Raw genomic sequence first — 20,057 nt, 5'->3', positions numbered from 1 at the left:
ATAAGAAATTTAATATCGAAGGTAAGATGCCGTAAAGTATTAAGGGCTTCTCTCGCTAATTACATTCCGGTTATCCTCGACCCCGATATCGTTATAGTCCGGCACGTGTACCTCCTTCGGTTCCTCGTAAAAATAACTCGATTTGCTGAAGAAAAACCTATCAGCTCAAGCAATAATAAAAGAATTTGAAAATAATAGTACCTTTTATTTGACAAATACCATAAAAAGTGAAAAATTCCATGGCTATTTTTTTCAGAATAAAGGATAAACATGGCTACTATTTACCATAAAAATCTCTTCATGTCAGTGAAATTAGCTCACTTTCATTATAAAGAATTTTAAAAGCCTGAAAGAATATAACAAAGAGTAGACATGAAAGCGTTTCCGTATCAAAACAAAGCAGCTTATGGGGGCCCCTGACTTCCGCCACCTAATGTGAAAGGGAGACCATCGACCCACTCTGACAATTATGCTTATGTGAGTACAGATCAACGATTATATGCAATACACTTGTCTGACTTGTAAAATTACGACATTATTTGCAACAGTAAAAACTGGAAATAAATTTTAACTAATATTTGGAACCTGGGAACCTTGTGTTAGGACACTCCGTTAAATGGACACCAACGCCGCGCTTTCCCTCGACACTACACCAAAGAAAATGGAAATATAATTTCATTTCTTCAAGTGGAAATCAAACCCACAACCTGTCCCGTTTACAGCCACACTTTGTACCTCTGCACCACGATTGGCCCCAGGTAATAATTATAATGGTCAAATTCAATTCTAGCCAAATAAACGACAAAACAACGTGGAACAATAGATAGTAACTGACAATAATCTAGATTAACTGTGCCAAGTTACAACGGGACCGAACAATGGAATAAACAGAGTTATACGGCACAAGCGATCCGAATAAATCTGCTCCCAAAGCTTCGTACAAATAGGTACAGACCCTAACTTTGCCAACTTCTGCTGAGGATGGGCGTCTAAGTTTAAACTTGGACTTGCGGCGAACAAGGATTAGACTAACTGCTACTGGCGAGTACTATTCCTTGTAAAATTAATTTCTACTGAACTTGCCGTATTCATATTTTAATATTTCTTTATCTTTTCCGAATGTTTTACAGTGCAGTCATAACAGAACATGATGATTTATCACTATATGCCCCACTTTTAGGAAAAGACATGGTCTTTGTGTGCTTAATACAGTAAATTTTAATCAAAAAGGGTATGGGAGCAATGTTTTATGTACACTTTGTTATTCTATCATCAGTTTAAATAGAAAAAAAAACAGAAAAACAGAATCTCAAAAATATTTAAAAGATATGTAGAGAGCGGCATCCTTAGGACGATGAGACATCTCAATCTCAAACGTCATCCCTGCTGACAATCTCTGCCCGCTATTAATCAACACGTCGTCACACCAGCATTATGCAAAGTGTCACGCGTAACACGTTTATCAAAAATCAGACGTGACCAGAACAAAAAAGTTATAACGATTCTTGCAATGTCACCGCCACATAAATAGATGCTCCCCATTTTAAAACTGAACCTAGAATAACAATGTTTGATTTATGATGCGTGATAGGTCGTTGAGTAAAATATTACCCGCGAGGGCGTCAAGACTGAGGGAGAGGGCTTCGGAGCCTTTGTGCGGAGATAACAGATATGACTTTTATTCAAAGCTTATATCTTCTTACATTATATTTTAATGTTAGACATGACAAATTGTAAATTTTAGTTGTATTGCAGAAGTTATAACTGTCAATAATAAATGCAATATTAAATAACATAATAAAGAAGAAATGTTACAATGATATTTGAATTTATTATTCAATTTAAATTAACACAGTGATTTTGTTTCTATAAACGCCCTTATAACGTTGACAATTAATATAAGTTAAGCAATTATTATAAATGAAAAACAAAAACAATAATCAGTGAGCACCCAAGCCCAATAGAAAAAGAAAACAGTTAATTAACAGTAAGTAAATGTGTATTGAAATTGCTTTCTATTATCGATTAGGTTAATGTTCCTTCGAGGTTCAATTATGCGGCTATCTGTAATGCCTTTTACCATTCCTGTATAACGGCATCTGTTGCCAGGCCCGCCTGAGATATGAGCATCGACGCCCTAATATACTGTGGGCGGGGACGGCGCTTATGTTGCCTAGATAGTAAAGGGTACCCATATTTGCATTGTTTTAAACAAATTGATTTGTATGGATAATATATTTTCTATAAAATACTAAATATAAGATGGTAGATAGGTGTGTCAAGGTTCTAAAGATTTTTAAGACATATAAAATAGAAATGGCATAATTGGGTATTTCTGAATCTTATTTGCCGAATTCAGTTGATGACTGGCAACACTGATCTTATCCGATATCGCAAATATTTCAATTTGTTATCATAGTTATAATATTCACATATGTAGATATGCCTAATTAATTTATAATCACATATAATTAATTATGTTATAACTAAAAGCAACCAATTCAAGGAATATATAAAGTTACCTCCTAGAAAGTTTCTTTGAAATTACCTTGTATCTTATTTAACGCAAAAGAACTACATCGATATAAATAATATAAAAAACAGGTAAAAGATGTTTTAAGGCTTCATGTTAGCTCAAGTACCGAGCCGCAATAAGACACCTCGAGTGTCGCAACTGGAAAAAATGGAACATTTTCTTAACGTCTACCGCATTTCCTGTAAGAGCAACATAAAAATTAAACCTAAGTGATTGTCTCAATTTATAGTAGAAATTTAATTAAAAAATCAGCTTCACTTTGTGTTAAAACTGGAAGCATTGTGTGATAGGTGATGAAAATATAAATTTACGAGTAAATAAATATCTCATTTCCTCGAGTGGGAATCGAACCCATAACCAGTCGCGTTTATAGTCCTTGTGCCCCTGCACCACAACCGGCTTCTATTATATTTTTTGTTTTTCATTTATTATTATATAATGGATATTGTTAGGCACAGCCATTAATTTTCCTTTCTATATTTTACAATAGCTTTTGTTATCCATAAATGGATTTTCTTATTCTTGTACCAAGATGTGCGTTGGCTATTTATGCTTACGTATAAACCTAAAAACGATTTTAAAACGTGTAATTAATGTTATAAACGTAAATTATACTAGGAATGAAACCTTTCATACAAATTACTACTCGATTAAACTCGTAAATGAACTAAACAAGTCAATTACCTACTTTAATAATTTTATTACGAATCAAGCGCTGAGAAACTCTGAACTACTTTACCTAGTTATTATTTAGTTTCCTTGCATTTTTATCGCGATCTATTCGCCAATAATTTTTCTTTCAGCTTCACGCTCTATATCGCAATTAGCAGGGTGCGAAGTGTTATAACACTAAGCTCTCTCAGCCTAGTGTTAAGACAATTTGTTCCTTACTTTCCAGACAATTTTTGACACATTGCATGTTGAGTGGTGAGACTCAACGCCACGCTTTGCCATAGTACCACAACGAAGAAATATTTATTGTTTAATTAGGTCATTACAGTCACTGTTGGTAGATAGGATTGGTAGTACGAGGTAGGTACGAGTGCTATATCACTACTATTTTTCATAAAATAATTGAATACAATACTATAGCGTTATATACTACTTATTATATAACGCTATAGTATTGTATTCAATTATTTTATGAAAAATAGTAGTGATATAGCACTCGTACCTACCTCGTATTACTTCCCTTTAGCGTGCCACTCTTCAATAAAAGCATTTTTTACAGAATATCTACGCCAAAACAAACCTTAATTTAGTTAAAAAACAAACCCGTCCATAGACACGCGATTCCATGGAAGCTACTATCAAATGTCAATGTTACGTGAGCATTTCCCCTTTAATCATGCCGGTTTCGACACTCGGTGAGGCGACAGACTGTTTCGTTGCAATTTAGGGATCGCTGTGCAGAGCTGTCTGGCGTGAAATTAGCGTCGCATATCGCGCCAAGTGCCAGCCACTCATATATACGTGTTTCCGATTACAGCTGTAAATACTGTTATGGTGGCAGACAGTTAAGGGACTCCTGGAAGTTGTTGATTTGAGAGGGTTTTCAAACTTATTTGTCAATTTTCCCAAATTTGTATAAGTCAACGTGTGTAGATTTGTAGATAAAAGGTGTATACCCCGTACATCTTTTGTATTAGGTTCTTACATCGTCATAGTTGTCATAAAGATTAAAGAACAACATTAAAACAAGCGAGGATGATAAATCAGAAATCAATTTAAACCAAATAATAAGCTGTTTTAAGTAAAAACCTAAACATTTTTTTAACATTTTTTTTTTATTAATAGCCTCTGAAAAAAACTTTTTACTTGAAAGTAAAATAAAGTTTTCAGGAAAATGGACTAATTGAACGCTCGCAAGTCCTGACCGCAACTCGTCGAAAAGTAGTCCAGCACTAAATGTGCTCTGACCTGCAGTATGGAGAACTGTAATCACGAAACAAGTACGACCGAAATTGCAGCGGTTGAATATAAGAGTCAACGGGAGCATGTAAGCACGTGTGCAACTGTGTGCAAACCCCTGTATCTTGGCATTCTGTTCTAGTCCATTTTCAACGGTTTTTTAATTAGAACTAGAAAAAATACAGGGGAAAATATTACAACATATCATACAAGAGTAGGGTTCCGTACCTCTAAAAGAAACTGAAACTGAAAAAAACTGAACCCTTATAGGACAACAAAGTGTTGTTGTCCAGCTTCCGTCTGGCAAGACCGCGAGATCGCGTGCAGGAATCGATTTGAAATTAGTATCAAATATTTGAATCTACGTGCCATTAAAACTTAAAAATAAAGCTTCTAAGTTAACATAATTAAAGGATGCTAGCGTTCAAGCCAACTAATAATTTTAATTAGGGAAATATCCTAGACGTGAAAATTTATAAGAAAAAAAATTATAAGAAAAACAAACTTGTATAAAGTTAATATAATTTCTAGAATGTAATTAGTATTTGCCAAATATATTTTCCAATATACAGACCGATTTTACTTCAAATCGAAACAGTTATATCGACATTTCAATATACCCAACTCAATAAAGTTAACGACAACGTCAAAACAAATGAAAATGTAAATTTAAATCGAGCTTATTATTGAAACTATTCTATCGCGGTTTACTGCTGCCATCGCCGGACGAACTACACGAATAAACATGTCCATGAAACTTAATTAGCTTTTGGTGAAATAACTGCAAACACAGTATTTTAATTACATTCATTTCCATGTTATATTAATAATTTATAATTATATTAATCTAGTATAAATTCTATGATTTTATTGGGCACAAAGAACATATTATCATAGTTTGTATTAGAGAAAATAGGAATTATAAGGATTTTATTTCTTATATATATATGTGTGTGTTTCTCTCTACCTTTCTTGTGTACATACATGCAGCAAAAGTGCGTAAAAGAGTCCGAAGAAAATTACATACTATGATAATTGATTTGCAAAAGTGTTTTACTTTAAATGTAATTGACTTTAGTATAACATGTTTTATAAATATTTGTTATATGTTAATTAATGTTACAATTAGGTAGAAAAGAGTCACTAAAGCGTAAGTGTGATTTATTTTCACTGCTAATGGTCAGACCTCACATGCTGCATCCGCTCTACACACGTGTTTATTTATGCTTCTGTACTATGAGATCTAAAGATTTAAGCTCTATCAAATATTCTCCATTTCTATTTTATCACCCATGACGCACCTACTAAACACACTTTTAAAAAATATATTATGTAAAAGGTTTTATTGAAAATGTATGTTTATTTTTTTCAATTAAAAATCAAGACAAGCAACGAGATTTTAATTCTACAGAAGTCACTTTGAGTCAAATATTGGTAAAATCATAAACGAATGAAAAACACTTTATTTAACTAGGTCAAGCACTTTTAAATAAACATTACATAGAAATATATATAGTGTCAGTCCTACAGGAAATTTAAGCATTCATTACTAGATTCTTAAATAACATATTTATCTCCTATATAAAGAAGACAAAATGAATATTATCTCATTAAAAGATAATAATTAAAAGCTATTTAGAGTTACAAGACCAGAAGTAAAATATATTTCACTAAACAAAAGCACTCCTGTGACATTAATAACTTGTTCGTATAAAAAGCTCTACGGTCCATAACGCCTCATCAGGCCGGCTTTGTTGACTCACGAGGGTTCCCAATTAAACCATTACCGCTATTTGTTAGACTTACCACGATAAATAGAAAATATAGTTACATTATACACTTAGTTATATACATGAATCTAATGCAATTCATTTCTACTTAGATGTGTTGTTCTGTAGAGTTTTTGTTTTCGCCTGATTGTTAATTCGACGGTTCTGGGTTCGAATCCCACGCGGGATGATAAATTGTTTTTATTTTCTCGCTATGGATTTTGGCGAGGTTAAATCGTAGGCACTTATGCTTGGAATGCACTTTTGCACAGAATGGATATAGATTAGATTCCCTACACAGTAAAATGTTTATAAATTAAGAGGGAAGAAATTCTTTAAAAATTAAAGAATTAAAAATTATGTATATTATATAACTCTGTATGCTGCATGACGAACAAAGAAAATATTTTTCAGAGAAGTCTAATTTGCTATCGTGACCTGAATTGTAATGGTAATTTGTTTCCTAATTTAAAACACTTAATCAAATCACGTGAGATCAGGTGCGAGCGGCGTCGTGCTTGGCGGTAAACGAATGGCGAGATTTCCGAAGAAAACGTGCGTGGCTCAACTACGTTAACGTAACTAGAATACTAAACAGTTTCAAGTCAAGCAATGTTTTGCTTGCCTTAGTTTTATTCTTTAAAACATAAATTATATATATATTTTATTCCAGCATAATGCTGTATTCCGCATATCCCCTGGGAATCGAACCCAGAACAAATGGTTTACAGTCACATGCTTGCTAAATCCTGCATACGCTGCTAAATTATATACCTAAACCATATATGCTATTATATTTCTTCACGTAATTATTAAAACTTCAACTCAGAAGTTTATTCCTACACCTTTTTCTATTTAGCTGATGAGATTCTCTTCAAATTACTTTTCATCATTTCTTAAAGGATCAAAAATCCAATAGTGTTAGGTACTTCCCCAAGGAACATCTCGAAACGAACCAAATATAAAGCAGACCGTAATAAAATCTTTCTGTATCATTCGGATAATGATAGAATTATTCTACTGAATAGAGCTGTCGTTAAAAGAACATTAAATTTCAGCTCGTAAATCCTATTCACGCCTTTTAATAGTTACCGGACTCTTTCACTATTCTTCTAAATGTAATGTTAAAGGGAAAACAAGAGAAATATTATATAACCCGCTACATTTAACGTATGGAAGTAATCAATCATTCCAGTTAGAATGAATCATTTGTTCTTCCTATGGTTAGGTCAGCTTTTTCATATGTTGTGGATTCAATTTCGTAAGCCTATTTATAAAACAACGCCTTTTTTCAACTAAGGCTTAAAATAGGTTATCAGATAAACCGAACATATGCGCAGGGACTCAAAATATGAATATAAGCGCGACAGTTTGTCGGTACGATTCTCATTCGAGGAAATAAAATATTTAATGCTTTTGCTTCTTCGCTCCACAATGTCGAGACAAAGCGCGGCGTTGAGTTACGATACGCAACACGTAATGCTTCTAGAAATCAGGGGGGGAAATGGGGAACGGAGAATCTTAACACTAGTTTTCCTCTGTTTACAAAGATATGTGGCCTCAAGCTAAAAAAAATTAATTACAAAAGAACAAAATTAAAATGTACCTAATAATGTTATTATCCTTTATAATATCAACATCATCAATAAAACAATAAGGACCAAAATAATATTAGCATTTGCGTGTAAAATATTTAATACGCTATTCGCTTTTAAATTGTTTATTGTATATAAATAATTAAAAAAACTGTTATATTCAGATATATATATTTCGACACACGGGTGGTCGTTAATATAAAGCCGAAACGAAACGTTTAAATTAATAACTCTATTAAATGTTTCTAACGACAAAAATGCCACCTTTCTTAGAATTCGAGGTTATGACCAAACGTTAAAGCTACGGTTTATTATAAGGCACCAAATATTAATTTTAATTAATACTAAAAGTCTGCCGACAATTTTAAAAGAGTATTTTAATTAATAGATTAATAAAAAAGTTTAATCGTTCAACATAGAGTCGCTCGGGAAATGGGCGCATTTTTACTTAGTCTTATTATTCTCTGAATCAAATAAAAGGAAAATCAATATATCCCTTAGTTTTATGGACACATTAAAAAACTAACGAAAATCGGAAATTCCCTAAAAGTCCAAAAAGTTTTAATTTCATCAACAAAAGCAATTTTAAGGATATTATTAACAAACGAAATGTGGTATGGCGGATTGACATTGACGCTGTAAGTAAGCGTTAAGTTAAGTAAGTAAGCGGTGCGCTCACTTACCCGCTGCGCTTACTTACCCCGAATGGCCATATCTCGAACTTTGAATACACGTGAATCACTTTGTTCAAAACACGTTAATTTAGACATCCCTCCACCACAGTGAGAAACGGTTATAAATATAAATATTTCTTTTACTATATTCAAATCCACAGTCATCACAAAATTAAACAACAGATAACCTACCTTCTTATTAACTATCATATATTAAGTCATGTAAGTTTACTGCAGTGTAAAACAGTAAATAGGCGCTGTGAACGCAATTTCAAGTTAGCATGTGTGTTAAGTGAAAAATAAGGCTGAATAAAAAGTAGCCAGAGCTCTTTCTTGGTACCTACTCGCATATAAGTCGGACGGAACCTCGTCATTAATAAGTAAACTGCTAGTGCCAGTAATAGAGGAAATGTGCGATTTTCACATTGGTTGTTTTAAAAATAACTTTATACTTTAATTGTATAAATTTATCTAACAAGGTATTTTGGTATTTTGTAAATATCTACTATTTCTTTTTTTTTAAAATACGTTTTTTCTAAAGTTATTATTAAATATACAAATAGTAAATACTGTCATAGGTGATTAATCACTATTTAAATCTTTAATGCCGCATGATGAACAAAAAATAATATTTCTAAGAGAAGGTACTATCTTTTCAATCTTTTCAATATGTATAATTTAGTAAATACTTAAATTTAAGTGGAACAGTGAAGACCTCGCCGTCAAATAATTATTATTAATAATTATAGCTGCAATCTAATATAACATTAAATAAAATACTAATATACAGTAATTTCTGAGGAAACCGTATTAGCGTTCACAAAATTAGGTTACAATAATACAAAAAGAACCCTACATAATAACTCTTTACTCACAAAAAAGATTATATTAACCGACCCATATAGTGACCGTTGGCATATCTGACCCGAGAGAAAGCCCCCATCAACGTGACTCGTCAAACGGGTACCATACACATCTCGCCACTCTACTTCCATTGAACAGGATTTTACGCTCCACGTGCTGTAGCCTGTACCTTATGAGTTGAACTCGAGCTAACCGTTCAGCAAGCTGGGGTGACTAGAAAAACCTTTTTAAATATTCTAATATAGGATATTAAAAAACGTCGCTCGTTTTTAGTACAGTTAAAAATAAGCAATTAGTCATGTTGCTAATTTGTGCGTTATTTAATTTATGGACGACATTTTTTATTAACGTTAATATTATTTAAAATTTCTCGTAAGTTTTAAATAATTTACCTATAATTTCTATAAACTTCACTCAACAATTGCATATTAAACCATTAATGTTTATATAACATGTATATTATTATAGTAAACAATGGAGAGAATGGTAATCCGCAAACAGGCCCAAACTTTGGTAAGCCTACATACGGTAAAAAGGTCTACGATATATTTGAATGATAGGATTTTGATTCGAATTTCGATCTTTTCAGTCATGAAATTGCTTATGTTGTTTTGCTCCCAAACTTACTATTATTATTAATCGTGATGTTTTTTCCATATAAAATATATCAATAAAAAGAAATTTATATTTAAATGTTTACTAAAATATAATTATATGGTTAGATATTTATCTAAAAAACAATTTGCGTCCCTATCATTCCTATCCGTCACAGATAGTAATAGATAACCATTAAATTTAATGATACACGCAAAGTAATAATTATCTAAATGGTGTTTTATAAATAGATAAATCCAGGATTTTATAAAGAACTAGCAACGGTCAACGTGTTCCCGTTTCCACCTGCTCATGTTTTCCTTTAGTGAACAAGTTATGAAACTTTGACACTAATTATTTTTATTTACATTAATTATGATTAACTTTTCGCGTCTGTAAATATTTCGGTGATGATCACCTGTTTATATCTTTGGAGTTGACAGAGTAAGCTCTTATTAAGACCTTCGAAATATTTCCAACTAATTACTTTTATATTAAATTTTATATAAATCATTAGATTCATCATTAGATACACCAAAAATATATATAAACACTCCTCTGACCGGATATCGAATCTAAAACAGCCACGTCTGCTACCTATTAAAAGCTTTTTAAAAAATCCAACGATAAATATTAAGTGCAAAAAACATAAAAAATTCTTACCATTGCGATAGATCCTTATCATCGAGCCCGGAAGGAGTAGCCAAAGTGTCAGCGTCACCGTCAGTCCTCCCGCCCGGATGCTCTGGTATTATTCTCTCAATGGTGGTCACTTCTTCTATATCAGAATCAATGCCCTGGGCGAAGTCCATATAAAACGACTCCCTAGAATCGCTCGACCCTCGCCGAAGCTTTAACGACAGGTCTGGTGAACTGTCATCCATTTTTCTTGTTTATTTTACCTCCATTCGAAACACTATGCCTATTTTACTGAGTCCATTTCCTCACTTCTTTGTATTCCATTTTGAGCGCGGCTATTCTTTGTTAGAGTTACGACTAACCCATCTTCAAAGCTTTATCTGAAATCGTTCCGGGTTAAGCGTGTCTCTTTTTGACGTAACTTTTGTATCCCGAATCGTTTTTAAACTGTAGATTTATTATAGTACATAAAAAAAAGTTAAATTTCTTTCTTTTAATTATAATTTATAGACAAAGCAGAACTAATAACAAATAAAGGAACATAAATCTAAATTCAATCCAATTAGCCAATCAGAAATAACGCCAGTAATTTATCTTCGAGATATAAATGCGTTTCCAAGTAAAAACAATGTATCGTGAGCCATTCCCAGTTTATTATTCCCTAAAATCGACACTGCTTCCTGTCGCATTAACAGTCGACCGGCCACGGATCACGCACATGCCCATACACTAACATAGCGTACAATACATTTATTATAATAAAAGTTAATCGTTTACATTCAATACAATGAATGTACAGGTGAGTTTTAGATTATGATTTTAAGAAGAAGAAGCATTGTTAATTTGTTTTATATGAAACAAATATTTTAATAAACTTAATTCTAATAATGAAAACAATATAAGCAGGCGCTAGCAACAAAATGGACACAGCACTCAACTCATTAAACACTGCCAAAATAGTATGCAGTATCATAAATCAAACGGTTCCGTTAAAGGCTACCGCTAATAAATATTTATAACGGACAATCTATCTCACCCATTGTTACGGTCAATCCATCCTGCGGATTCATTAATTATATTAATAATTCAATAGGTGCATTTGAATTAACGAGCGCGATATTTAATTTTTGATAGTTATATTTTTAAAATTCCTATGGCTTAAATCCATACAGCCTAATAACACACTTAAACAATAAGCATTTTTTTTTAATAATCCACACGAATAACCATTAATTTAAACCAAAACAAAACAACAAAATAAAATAAAAAATACTAATTACTCTTAAATCCCCAAAGCATTATATCCAGTTACGTTTTCATACACAAAATTCCGTTCCAATACACGCAATACGCATATCATAGCATCATATTGACAACATTGTATCACGGAACTCACTCGTGTAACGAGACGCGGTACACGCCCTCCCGCGGCGGAGGATGGCGCGCGATTGCCGCGTACAGCAGGCAGGGAGGCCGGAGGGGACACCCTCGGGATCAATCTGACGCGCCTGGATAGGGTATGTTGTATGTTTTATTTAACTATATAATTTGTTATATGGAATGAATTATTTTTGTTATTAAATATAGGGGTTTTTTTTACATTTTATGTGAAATTGAAGTTTTGTAATATTAATGAGAAAAAAAAAAATCTTATTAAAAACTATATATCCAGCATTTTCTTATTAGAATATCACATGAAAATTAAGATTTTTAAAAAATATTAAAATATGATACAAATAACACTGTACTGTACTTTTTCATAAACATGATAAGAGACAACCCTAAATAAAAATACATTCCCTGTTACTTTACGCTGGGAGGTAACTTGTGAAATGCTCTTACTTCCTTCCTAACTTTTATTGCCAACTTCTTTATTCAGATAATTCGGGAGGCGTACGGGGGCGATAAATAAAACACGTTTCTACAATAGTCTACAAATTTATAACATGGTTCCATGTGGTAATAAACAAAATTTATATTTTATTTATACTTACTACATAAAGATATCACAATACTTTAATAGTCTTTATTATGGATAAAATAATCTATAATCAATTCAAACAATTTTACTTATATTTTACAATAGGACGAAGTCATGCGAAATATAATATTGAAGTCACAATCTTGTATACTATTTTGAAAAGGTAATACTATTTTAAACTTTTAACCCTTAAATGTGCAATGTGGCTTGGAGATACAATGTAATTAGTTTTATTCACTTTAGCAGCCTAGTTGTAACATTTTGTTTCCGCCCAATTTTCAAGACATTAAGTGTTGAGTGGCGCAAGTCAACTTTTGACAACAAGAGCAAAAAAGACATTTTATTCTCTTAAGATAGAAATCAACCCACAATCGTTAGTCGCAAGTTGTGCCGCTGTGCCATGAATTATATTTTACATACATCTATAATATAAATAGTTTTTTTAACGGAAAAAGAGAAAAAAATCATAGGCGAAAAAAGATTATTTAAGGGTTAAAACAATATAGTAAACTGTGAATAAGTAAGTCTTTAAAATACACTTGCCGACTAAATATAATTTTAAATATGTCTGACTATAATTTATTATATTTTATTGATTACAGTAATATATCATGTTTTTACTTATATAATATTAAACGAATTTGATCTCGCAGTCAAATAACATACGCGAGATAAATGCGTTGAAATAGCATTAGTTATAACAATTATTGCTCTAAGATGCTCAATAAAATTACATTAATCGACAAAAAGTAATATAATATGATAATAATATTAATGTCTAAATCTAATTGCTGGTCAAAGTTACCTTAATACTAAAATTACTTAATAATTGGACTTTCAAAACACCAATATGTACCAATTTAGGATCAATGTAAAAAGATACTCTTCAATTAAAAATTGATTGTTTTTTGACAAATTTTGTTATTGAAAAAAGTACTTTAAATTTTAGTAAAAAAACCAAGTATATAAATTTTAAATAATAAAATGAATAACTAGGTAAAGTGGTATTTAGTATTTGGTATTTTTCCCTAAATATGTATTAGTTGACATTACTAGCGCCATCTAACGCGATAAAGTGTAAAGCCGATCTTCAATATCTAATAAAAACAGTTTTTTTGCGCATGGGTTTTACTTATATATACTTATATTAAAATATTCTGATTATAAAAAGCAAATATTTAAAAAAAAACCATCATAAGTCGAAAATATTTGCGTTTTAAGAAGTTATAGCATTTTATTTTACGTTCGCCTTAAATAATGTCAGTGTTGGCGCGCTATCGCTGTCGAAAGTTTCTTGTGTCGCTCCCACTACTCATACACTAAATAACCCTTTTGTCTTTGCCTGTGGTATAGTAGAAATGATGAGGTCCGTCCCTCTATATTGCAATTTGATAAAAGTTACCAAGGCCAGTATACTGAAAGTATGGACTTTATTTGGGCGTTAATAAGAGAAACTTCTACTGAACATGACAGTTACAGTAAAACTGTTTCATTTTTAAACATTTGGACTCTATTTTAAAATTTATATTGTAAAAATGAATCTTTTGGTATCTTTTAATGATTCATCTTTGTGTCCTTTGTTTAAGTATTTTATTTGATTTGAATTTTCCATTTTCTACATATAATAGCAAATTCAGAAATATTATTTTGTTCTTATTCTTATAGCTAGGTATAAAATCAATAAAAATTACATATGTATAACCCCTGCACAAAAACTCTGTAGACCAAAATAATTCATGAGAAATCATTATTATTATCATCAATATAATTCATGAGAAATCATATCATTATTTGTGATATTATGATTTTTTATTACCATTATCTATACCAATATTTATTGTAATTTATCAAATTATATGACAAGTATAAGGAATATTACAAAACGTGCTATTGGTACATTTTAATATTATGTCATGAAAATAAATCATATTTCTTTTATTAAAATCTATAAAATAGCAATCCCCAAATAAATGAACTAAAAATAAGAATGTAATAAGCAGTTTTTTAAAATAAGTAATAATATAGTAAAATGGATGGACATACAATAATGTGACAAGCTATAAACATTTTTTTACTTATAATTTTAAGTTTAAAAATTAAAGTTAACACATTATTATACATATTTTTATTGAATTTAACAAACTGAAACTGTTACTACATTTACATATCAACTGTTTACATCTCTTGACAATAAAATGTACTTGTAATTCCTATGATATTGATTCTATACACAATATGTAACAAAACTCCTAATTTACACGATGAATTAGAAATTTAGATATTATTAGTTGTGTTAAGGGTGACAATTGACAACTATTTAATTTTTAAATATCCAACACAATTAACACAAAGTCTCTAGTTTTGACTAAATGAAATGAATAAAGCATATTGGCTCCTCAATATTTTACGAATGTACTTTTTAGTACTAAAATTCAAATCCTATACAAATATATTATTTATTTGGTCACACAGATCAAACTAGATTTCTAGAAACACAACTATAATAAATGTGATGTTTTACTTTAATTTATTCATTTTCGATAAAAATAGAAGGAATTTATGTATTAATGTAAATATGTATATCAAGGACATGAATATTGACTCAATCACCTATTATATTAAGATCTTTTAAAATTAAAAGTGGCCATATTAAGAGTAAAAGCGGGGAAATGAACATAATTTCTCTCTTATAGGTTTTTTAATTAATTGTTCATACTCTCGAGTAGGAATCGAACCCACAACCGTCGCGTTACTGTCAGAATCAAACACTGTCCCACTGCGCCACGACGGTCTATAAGTATCTAAAATTGAAAACAAAATATTTGTTGTTAATTAAATACTTTGTTTGGTATAGAACATATTAGTATTAATTAACAAGCAAAATAACTAGGAATTATCGACATGTACTAATAACATTTTTAATGATTAAGTTATTAGTAAATATCAATTACAATAACAGTTGTGAATGTAAATGACGTGCTTATATATAAATATATTATATAATTAACAATACATAATACAAGAGTGTTGACGCGAATTTGACATTTTCAATTTAATACATTTTTTTTTTCATTTTAAGACTTAGAATGGACACATAAAGTACAAGAATAATATTAGTTCAATCATGTATATTTTTAAAATTTTACAAAGAAATATGTTTTTTTAAGAAAATTAGTAATATTTTGATATATTGTCATTGCCTAGGAAAGTTGGAAACACATGACCAAAAAAAACCAAAGCCTTTTGGTGAAAAGGCCAGTGGACATAGGGCTTATAAATAATAATCAATATATTCAGTTACAAGATTCATTATATAACGTAATGTGATAGGAACATTATGTTTATCCTACGCATGTCTTCCAAGCGAGACCGCCACATGCCATTGCCCCAACTAAATATATGGCGAACGCAACTATTAAAGTCAAAATAACATACATTTTTATATTCTTCCAGAATAGCGAACGTTGGAGAGTCCTCGCCGAGGTGCGGTAAGATACTGACTGTAAAGGAAATTATTATAAATTATAATAAAAAAAACTGTCGTGGCGCAGGGGCCCAATGGTGTGACTGTAGCGCGATGGTTGTGGGTTCGATCCCCACTCGCGGAAACGAAATATTTACTTAAATTTATATTTCCGTTTCTTCGCTCTGTTCGATCGAGGCAAAAGCGAGGCGTTGAGTTCCGCCACTCAACACACAATGCCATCAGAATTCGGCGGAAAGTAGGGAACAGAGTGTGTTAATACTATGTTCCCTCTGCCTACCCTGCTGCGTGCGGGATACAGCGTGAAGCTGATTTATACAAACATACCTACAGGTATGTATTATTGTTATTAAAACTATTATTTTTAAAAGGTGCAACATGCAAATTTACATTAATGCATCTAAAGTTCAAACATGTAAATAAAATGAAAAAAAAAAATGTGTAAAAAAAACTTGTTTGTTAGGTACATACACCCAATATACCGGTTGGGTGAGATTTGTAGCATTATTAATATTTGTAGCATAAGTTTCTATATATAATAGGTATTTACTATATATATATATATAGCTCTAGCTATGATACCTTAAAGTTGCAAATCATAATATTTTTAATACTTTGGTAACCTTGTTTGGTAAGCATAAATGATATAAAAGTAAATGGTAAACTTACACTTGTAGCTAAATTATCAGCTTTGTCTACAAGTAGCTCCAATTTCTCACCACGCATTGCCATACTATCTGTAATATAAAATTTTAGAATATATTTTTGTTTTTGAAATTCAGCTTAATAATTTTTAGGGAAGGCAGAAAGAACTTAGTGTAAGATACTCCGCTTTTCACCTAAATCCATCCAGAGCAATGAAATATATATAATTCACTCGTCAGAGTGAAGATCATATAAACTACTATTATATTGACACACACTGTACAATCCGACTCTGTCCAACTGCACCAAGATTGGCCTAAAGAATATATCTTTCAACTTTACATTGGGAATGGGATCGGCTCCAAATGAATATCTACACCACAATTGTTGTGTTTATAGTCACATGCTTATTCCTCTGCGGCAAAAAGCCTTAATATATCTAGTTGCTTATATTTCCATTATACTATTATGCTTATAAATTAATAAAATCTGTAATTTAAATTTAACTGATCACATTCAAGACAATAATGAGTAACAATATTCAATTAAATAAAAAAAATGTTGTACCTAATAACAGTAAATAATGGAAAAAGATTTTCTCATGGTTTTCATATTGTTCATTCATTAATTATGATAAGATATGAACCAAACTAGATAACAGGAAATTGAACATTTACATATGAACATGCTTGCTATATATATTATTATGAATATATTAGGATACATATATATGTATCATATGATTAGGATATAATTATACACTTATATCAAATATTGAAAAAAAATGTTTTTTATGAAATAAAAACAGTATAATGTGTCAATTATAAGTGTACAAAGTTATAAGATAACAACAGAAAATTGCATCTAATTTGAACTGTAATAACAGCAGTTAAAGTTAAGTTTTGTTATTCAAGGTCTTTATGTACAACTGCATGTAAATACTTATTAATATAAAATAACATCGAATTTACTACAAAAAATTATTCATCCATAAATTACGTAACAAATTAAAGGGGATGGATGGTGGTCTACAAAATATGATATTTCATTTATACCCATCCAAGGGATGAGAAGGTCTCCTAAATTTAGGAGGTTTAATGTGATATCACATTAAAACATTTTCATAATTGTGGTACTGCCATTTCAATTTAATAATTTATAAAAGTAGAAATTCAAAATACCTATATACATAATATGACACTAAATAGAGAGGTCTCACAAAAACTGTGACAAGGGGAAAGTGTAAAAAAATTCACATGACATAATTCAAAAGTGGCTCATAAGTACATTTATTACCAAGCATACATTGCTAAGTAATATGATATATGTAAATTGATTTTATCCACCATATTGTTATGATAGTAGCTTATGAACTCAGCAAATTAAACAACTGCATGGCAAGTTTCTATCTAATATTAAAAAGGAATGGTACTGCATACTGTGTGTTGCATATTCTAAGGAAGGCAGAAGAAACTTAATATCAAAACACTTCATTTCTCTATGCACCACAGTTTTTGAGATAAAACAGTGCTCCATTATCAGAGTGAGGAAATGAAAATAATTAATTCACCTGAGACGGGAATCAAACCCCAAAACTACAACATTTACAGTAACAAAGTGTGCTACTGCACCACAATAGCCTCATCGTTTTAAGCTTTTCATATTCAATTATTTTCATATAATAATTATATACTACATTTGTCTTATCAATTTGTTATGTACATCAAAACAAATAACAAAGGAAGATTTTTTGTTTACATGTCTCTATGGTTACATTTAAAAAATGAAGTTTTATTGAAATGAATGACCGGGCAAAAATAATAGTCTAAATAAAGTTAAAATAAGAGAAGAATAATAAGTACTAACCAATATTTTTGACCATAATATTCTTTAGCTCATCTAACTCTCCATGCACTCTTGATATTGTTTCCAAGTCTCTGGATTCACTGTAATGCTTCATTTCAGTAGCCAATACTCTAGCAAATTCACTGTTCATAGCATAAGGAATAGCAGTTTGGGCAGTATCCCCAAATGCTGAGATAAATCTTCTTTTAATTTCATTTAAAAAGAGAAATGCTCTTGAACGCTGAAATTTCTAGAATACAAAATTGTTCATCATATAATGAATATTATATTATATCCATAGTAAAATGAGCATTAGATATAGTGAGTATACTTACATCATCAGTAATGCAAAAATAAACTAATTTGTTTTCCGCGATATAATGAAATAAATAATTTCCATGAGAATAGGTAAGTTTATCATCGTGGGGTGGTATTTTGGACAGAATTTGTTCTGTCACTTCAGTAAAGTTTCCAGCGCATGAAGCGTATTTAGCTAAAACTACGGTTCCACGAGCAATAACGCTGAATAAAATAGGCATTTTGAATATGATTGACGATTACACTAGGAACAAAAGAACCCAACTGAAGAGGTAAATAATTACATTAGTCACTTTAGTTAACTATTTTTAATGTTGCAATGTTTTTTTAAGAACAACAAATACTTTAAAAATTAATGTCTTTTAACAATATTTGAATTATTTTAGCCTTCGATATGTACTAAAGCTCAGTTTCAACGTACGCGAATATAAGAATTGAGGAACAATAAGCAAAATTGACACAAATTTTCAACCGTGGATAATAAATTGACACAAGTGTCAAACACCAATCACCCAATGTCATGAATTATAGTCTATACAATATTGACATAGGGATGTACATGCCAATGCCGTGTAACTAAGCATGTCATTGAAAAATTATAATATTGAATAACATTTCATTCAAAAGATAAATATTAATAAAATAGAGTACTGATAAAACAGGATGAATAGAAATGGCGGGGTGAATAGACCCAAAGCCAGGAAAGTTTAACCAGTGATAAAAAGTATACAAACTATTAAAAAAATCCTTGATAGATCACGATTAATTAAGTCAATATATTTTATAAAAATAAGTATGGAAGTAATACGCTGATAGCAATTATTATATATGACTATATCTCTAGAACCCCCAAGAATAAGACCCCTTAAAACTTAATAGAAATTGAATAGCTACATATGACTAAAATTATATTCTTAAATTTTATTAATTTATTATTTTATAGTTGACATGTAAAACAGAGGCCATCATGGCGTAGCGGCACTAGAGTGTGACTGTAACGCGACGGTTGTGGATTCGATCCCCACTTGAGGAAGTGAAATATTTATATACGTTTATATTTCCATCTCTTCGGTCTGGTGTCGAGGCAAAGCGCGGCCTCGAGTTCTGCTACTCAACACGCAATGCCTCCATAATTCAGCAGAAAGTGGGGAATGGAGTGTCTTAACACCTTACCGCAGGTTACCTCTGCCTACTCTGCTGTG

The 20,057-nt window shown here is 31.0% G+C and overlaps 2 protein-coding genes across 5 annotated transcripts in view; both read right to left on the bottom strand.

The window, feature by feature from the left end:
- Nucleotides 1–12,020, bottom strand: part of LOC146530119 (proton channel OtopLc-like) — a 50,922-nt gene extending 38,902 nt beyond the window's left edge. The window contains exons 1-2 of one of the 4 annotated variants that reach the window (XM_085200497.1): nucleotides 11,863–12,020; nucleotides 10,607–11,029 (exon numbers count right to left, since the gene is read on the bottom strand). In XM_085200497.1, coding sequence (XP_085056623.1) covers nucleotides 10,607–10,827 — 221 coding nt within the window. In that variant the 5' untranslated portion in view covers nucleotides 10,828–11,029; nucleotides 11,863–12,020. The remainder of the gene's footprint in view (nucleotides 1–10,606; nucleotides 11,030–11,862) is intronic. The other 3 variants (XM_085200496.1, XM_085200498.1, XM_085200499.1) reach the window with 3 other exon arrangements.
- A 480-nt stretch (nucleotides 12,021–12,500) lies between these two features.
- On the bottom strand, nucleotides 12,501–19,574 carry Vamp7 (Vesicle-associated membrane protein 7). Its single transcript, XM_085200493.1, has 4 exons — nucleotides 18,873–19,574; nucleotides 18,559–18,787; nucleotides 16,717–16,784; nucleotides 12,501–16,063 (listed from the first exon to the last, which is right to left on the bottom strand). The coding sequence occupies exons 1-4, from the start codon at nucleotides 19,074–19,076 to the stop codon at nucleotides 15,905–15,907; spliced, it is 660 nt and encodes a 219-aa protein (XP_085056619.1). The 5' UTR covers nucleotides 19,077–19,574; the 3' UTR covers nucleotides 12,501–15,904.
- Between the last annotated feature and the right edge of the window lie 483 nt (nucleotides 19,575–20,057).

This window comes from Heliconius melpomene, chromosome 17, assembly GCF_056956725.1.
Source record: "Heliconius melpomene rosina isolate 202511_hmr_F chromosome 17, ASM5695672v1, whole genome shotgun sequence".
Classification (NCBI taxonomy): Eukaryota; Metazoa; Arthropoda; class Insecta; order Lepidoptera; family Nymphalidae; genus Heliconius; species Heliconius melpomene.
This window is presented reverse-complemented; position numbering and strand designations above follow the sequence as displayed.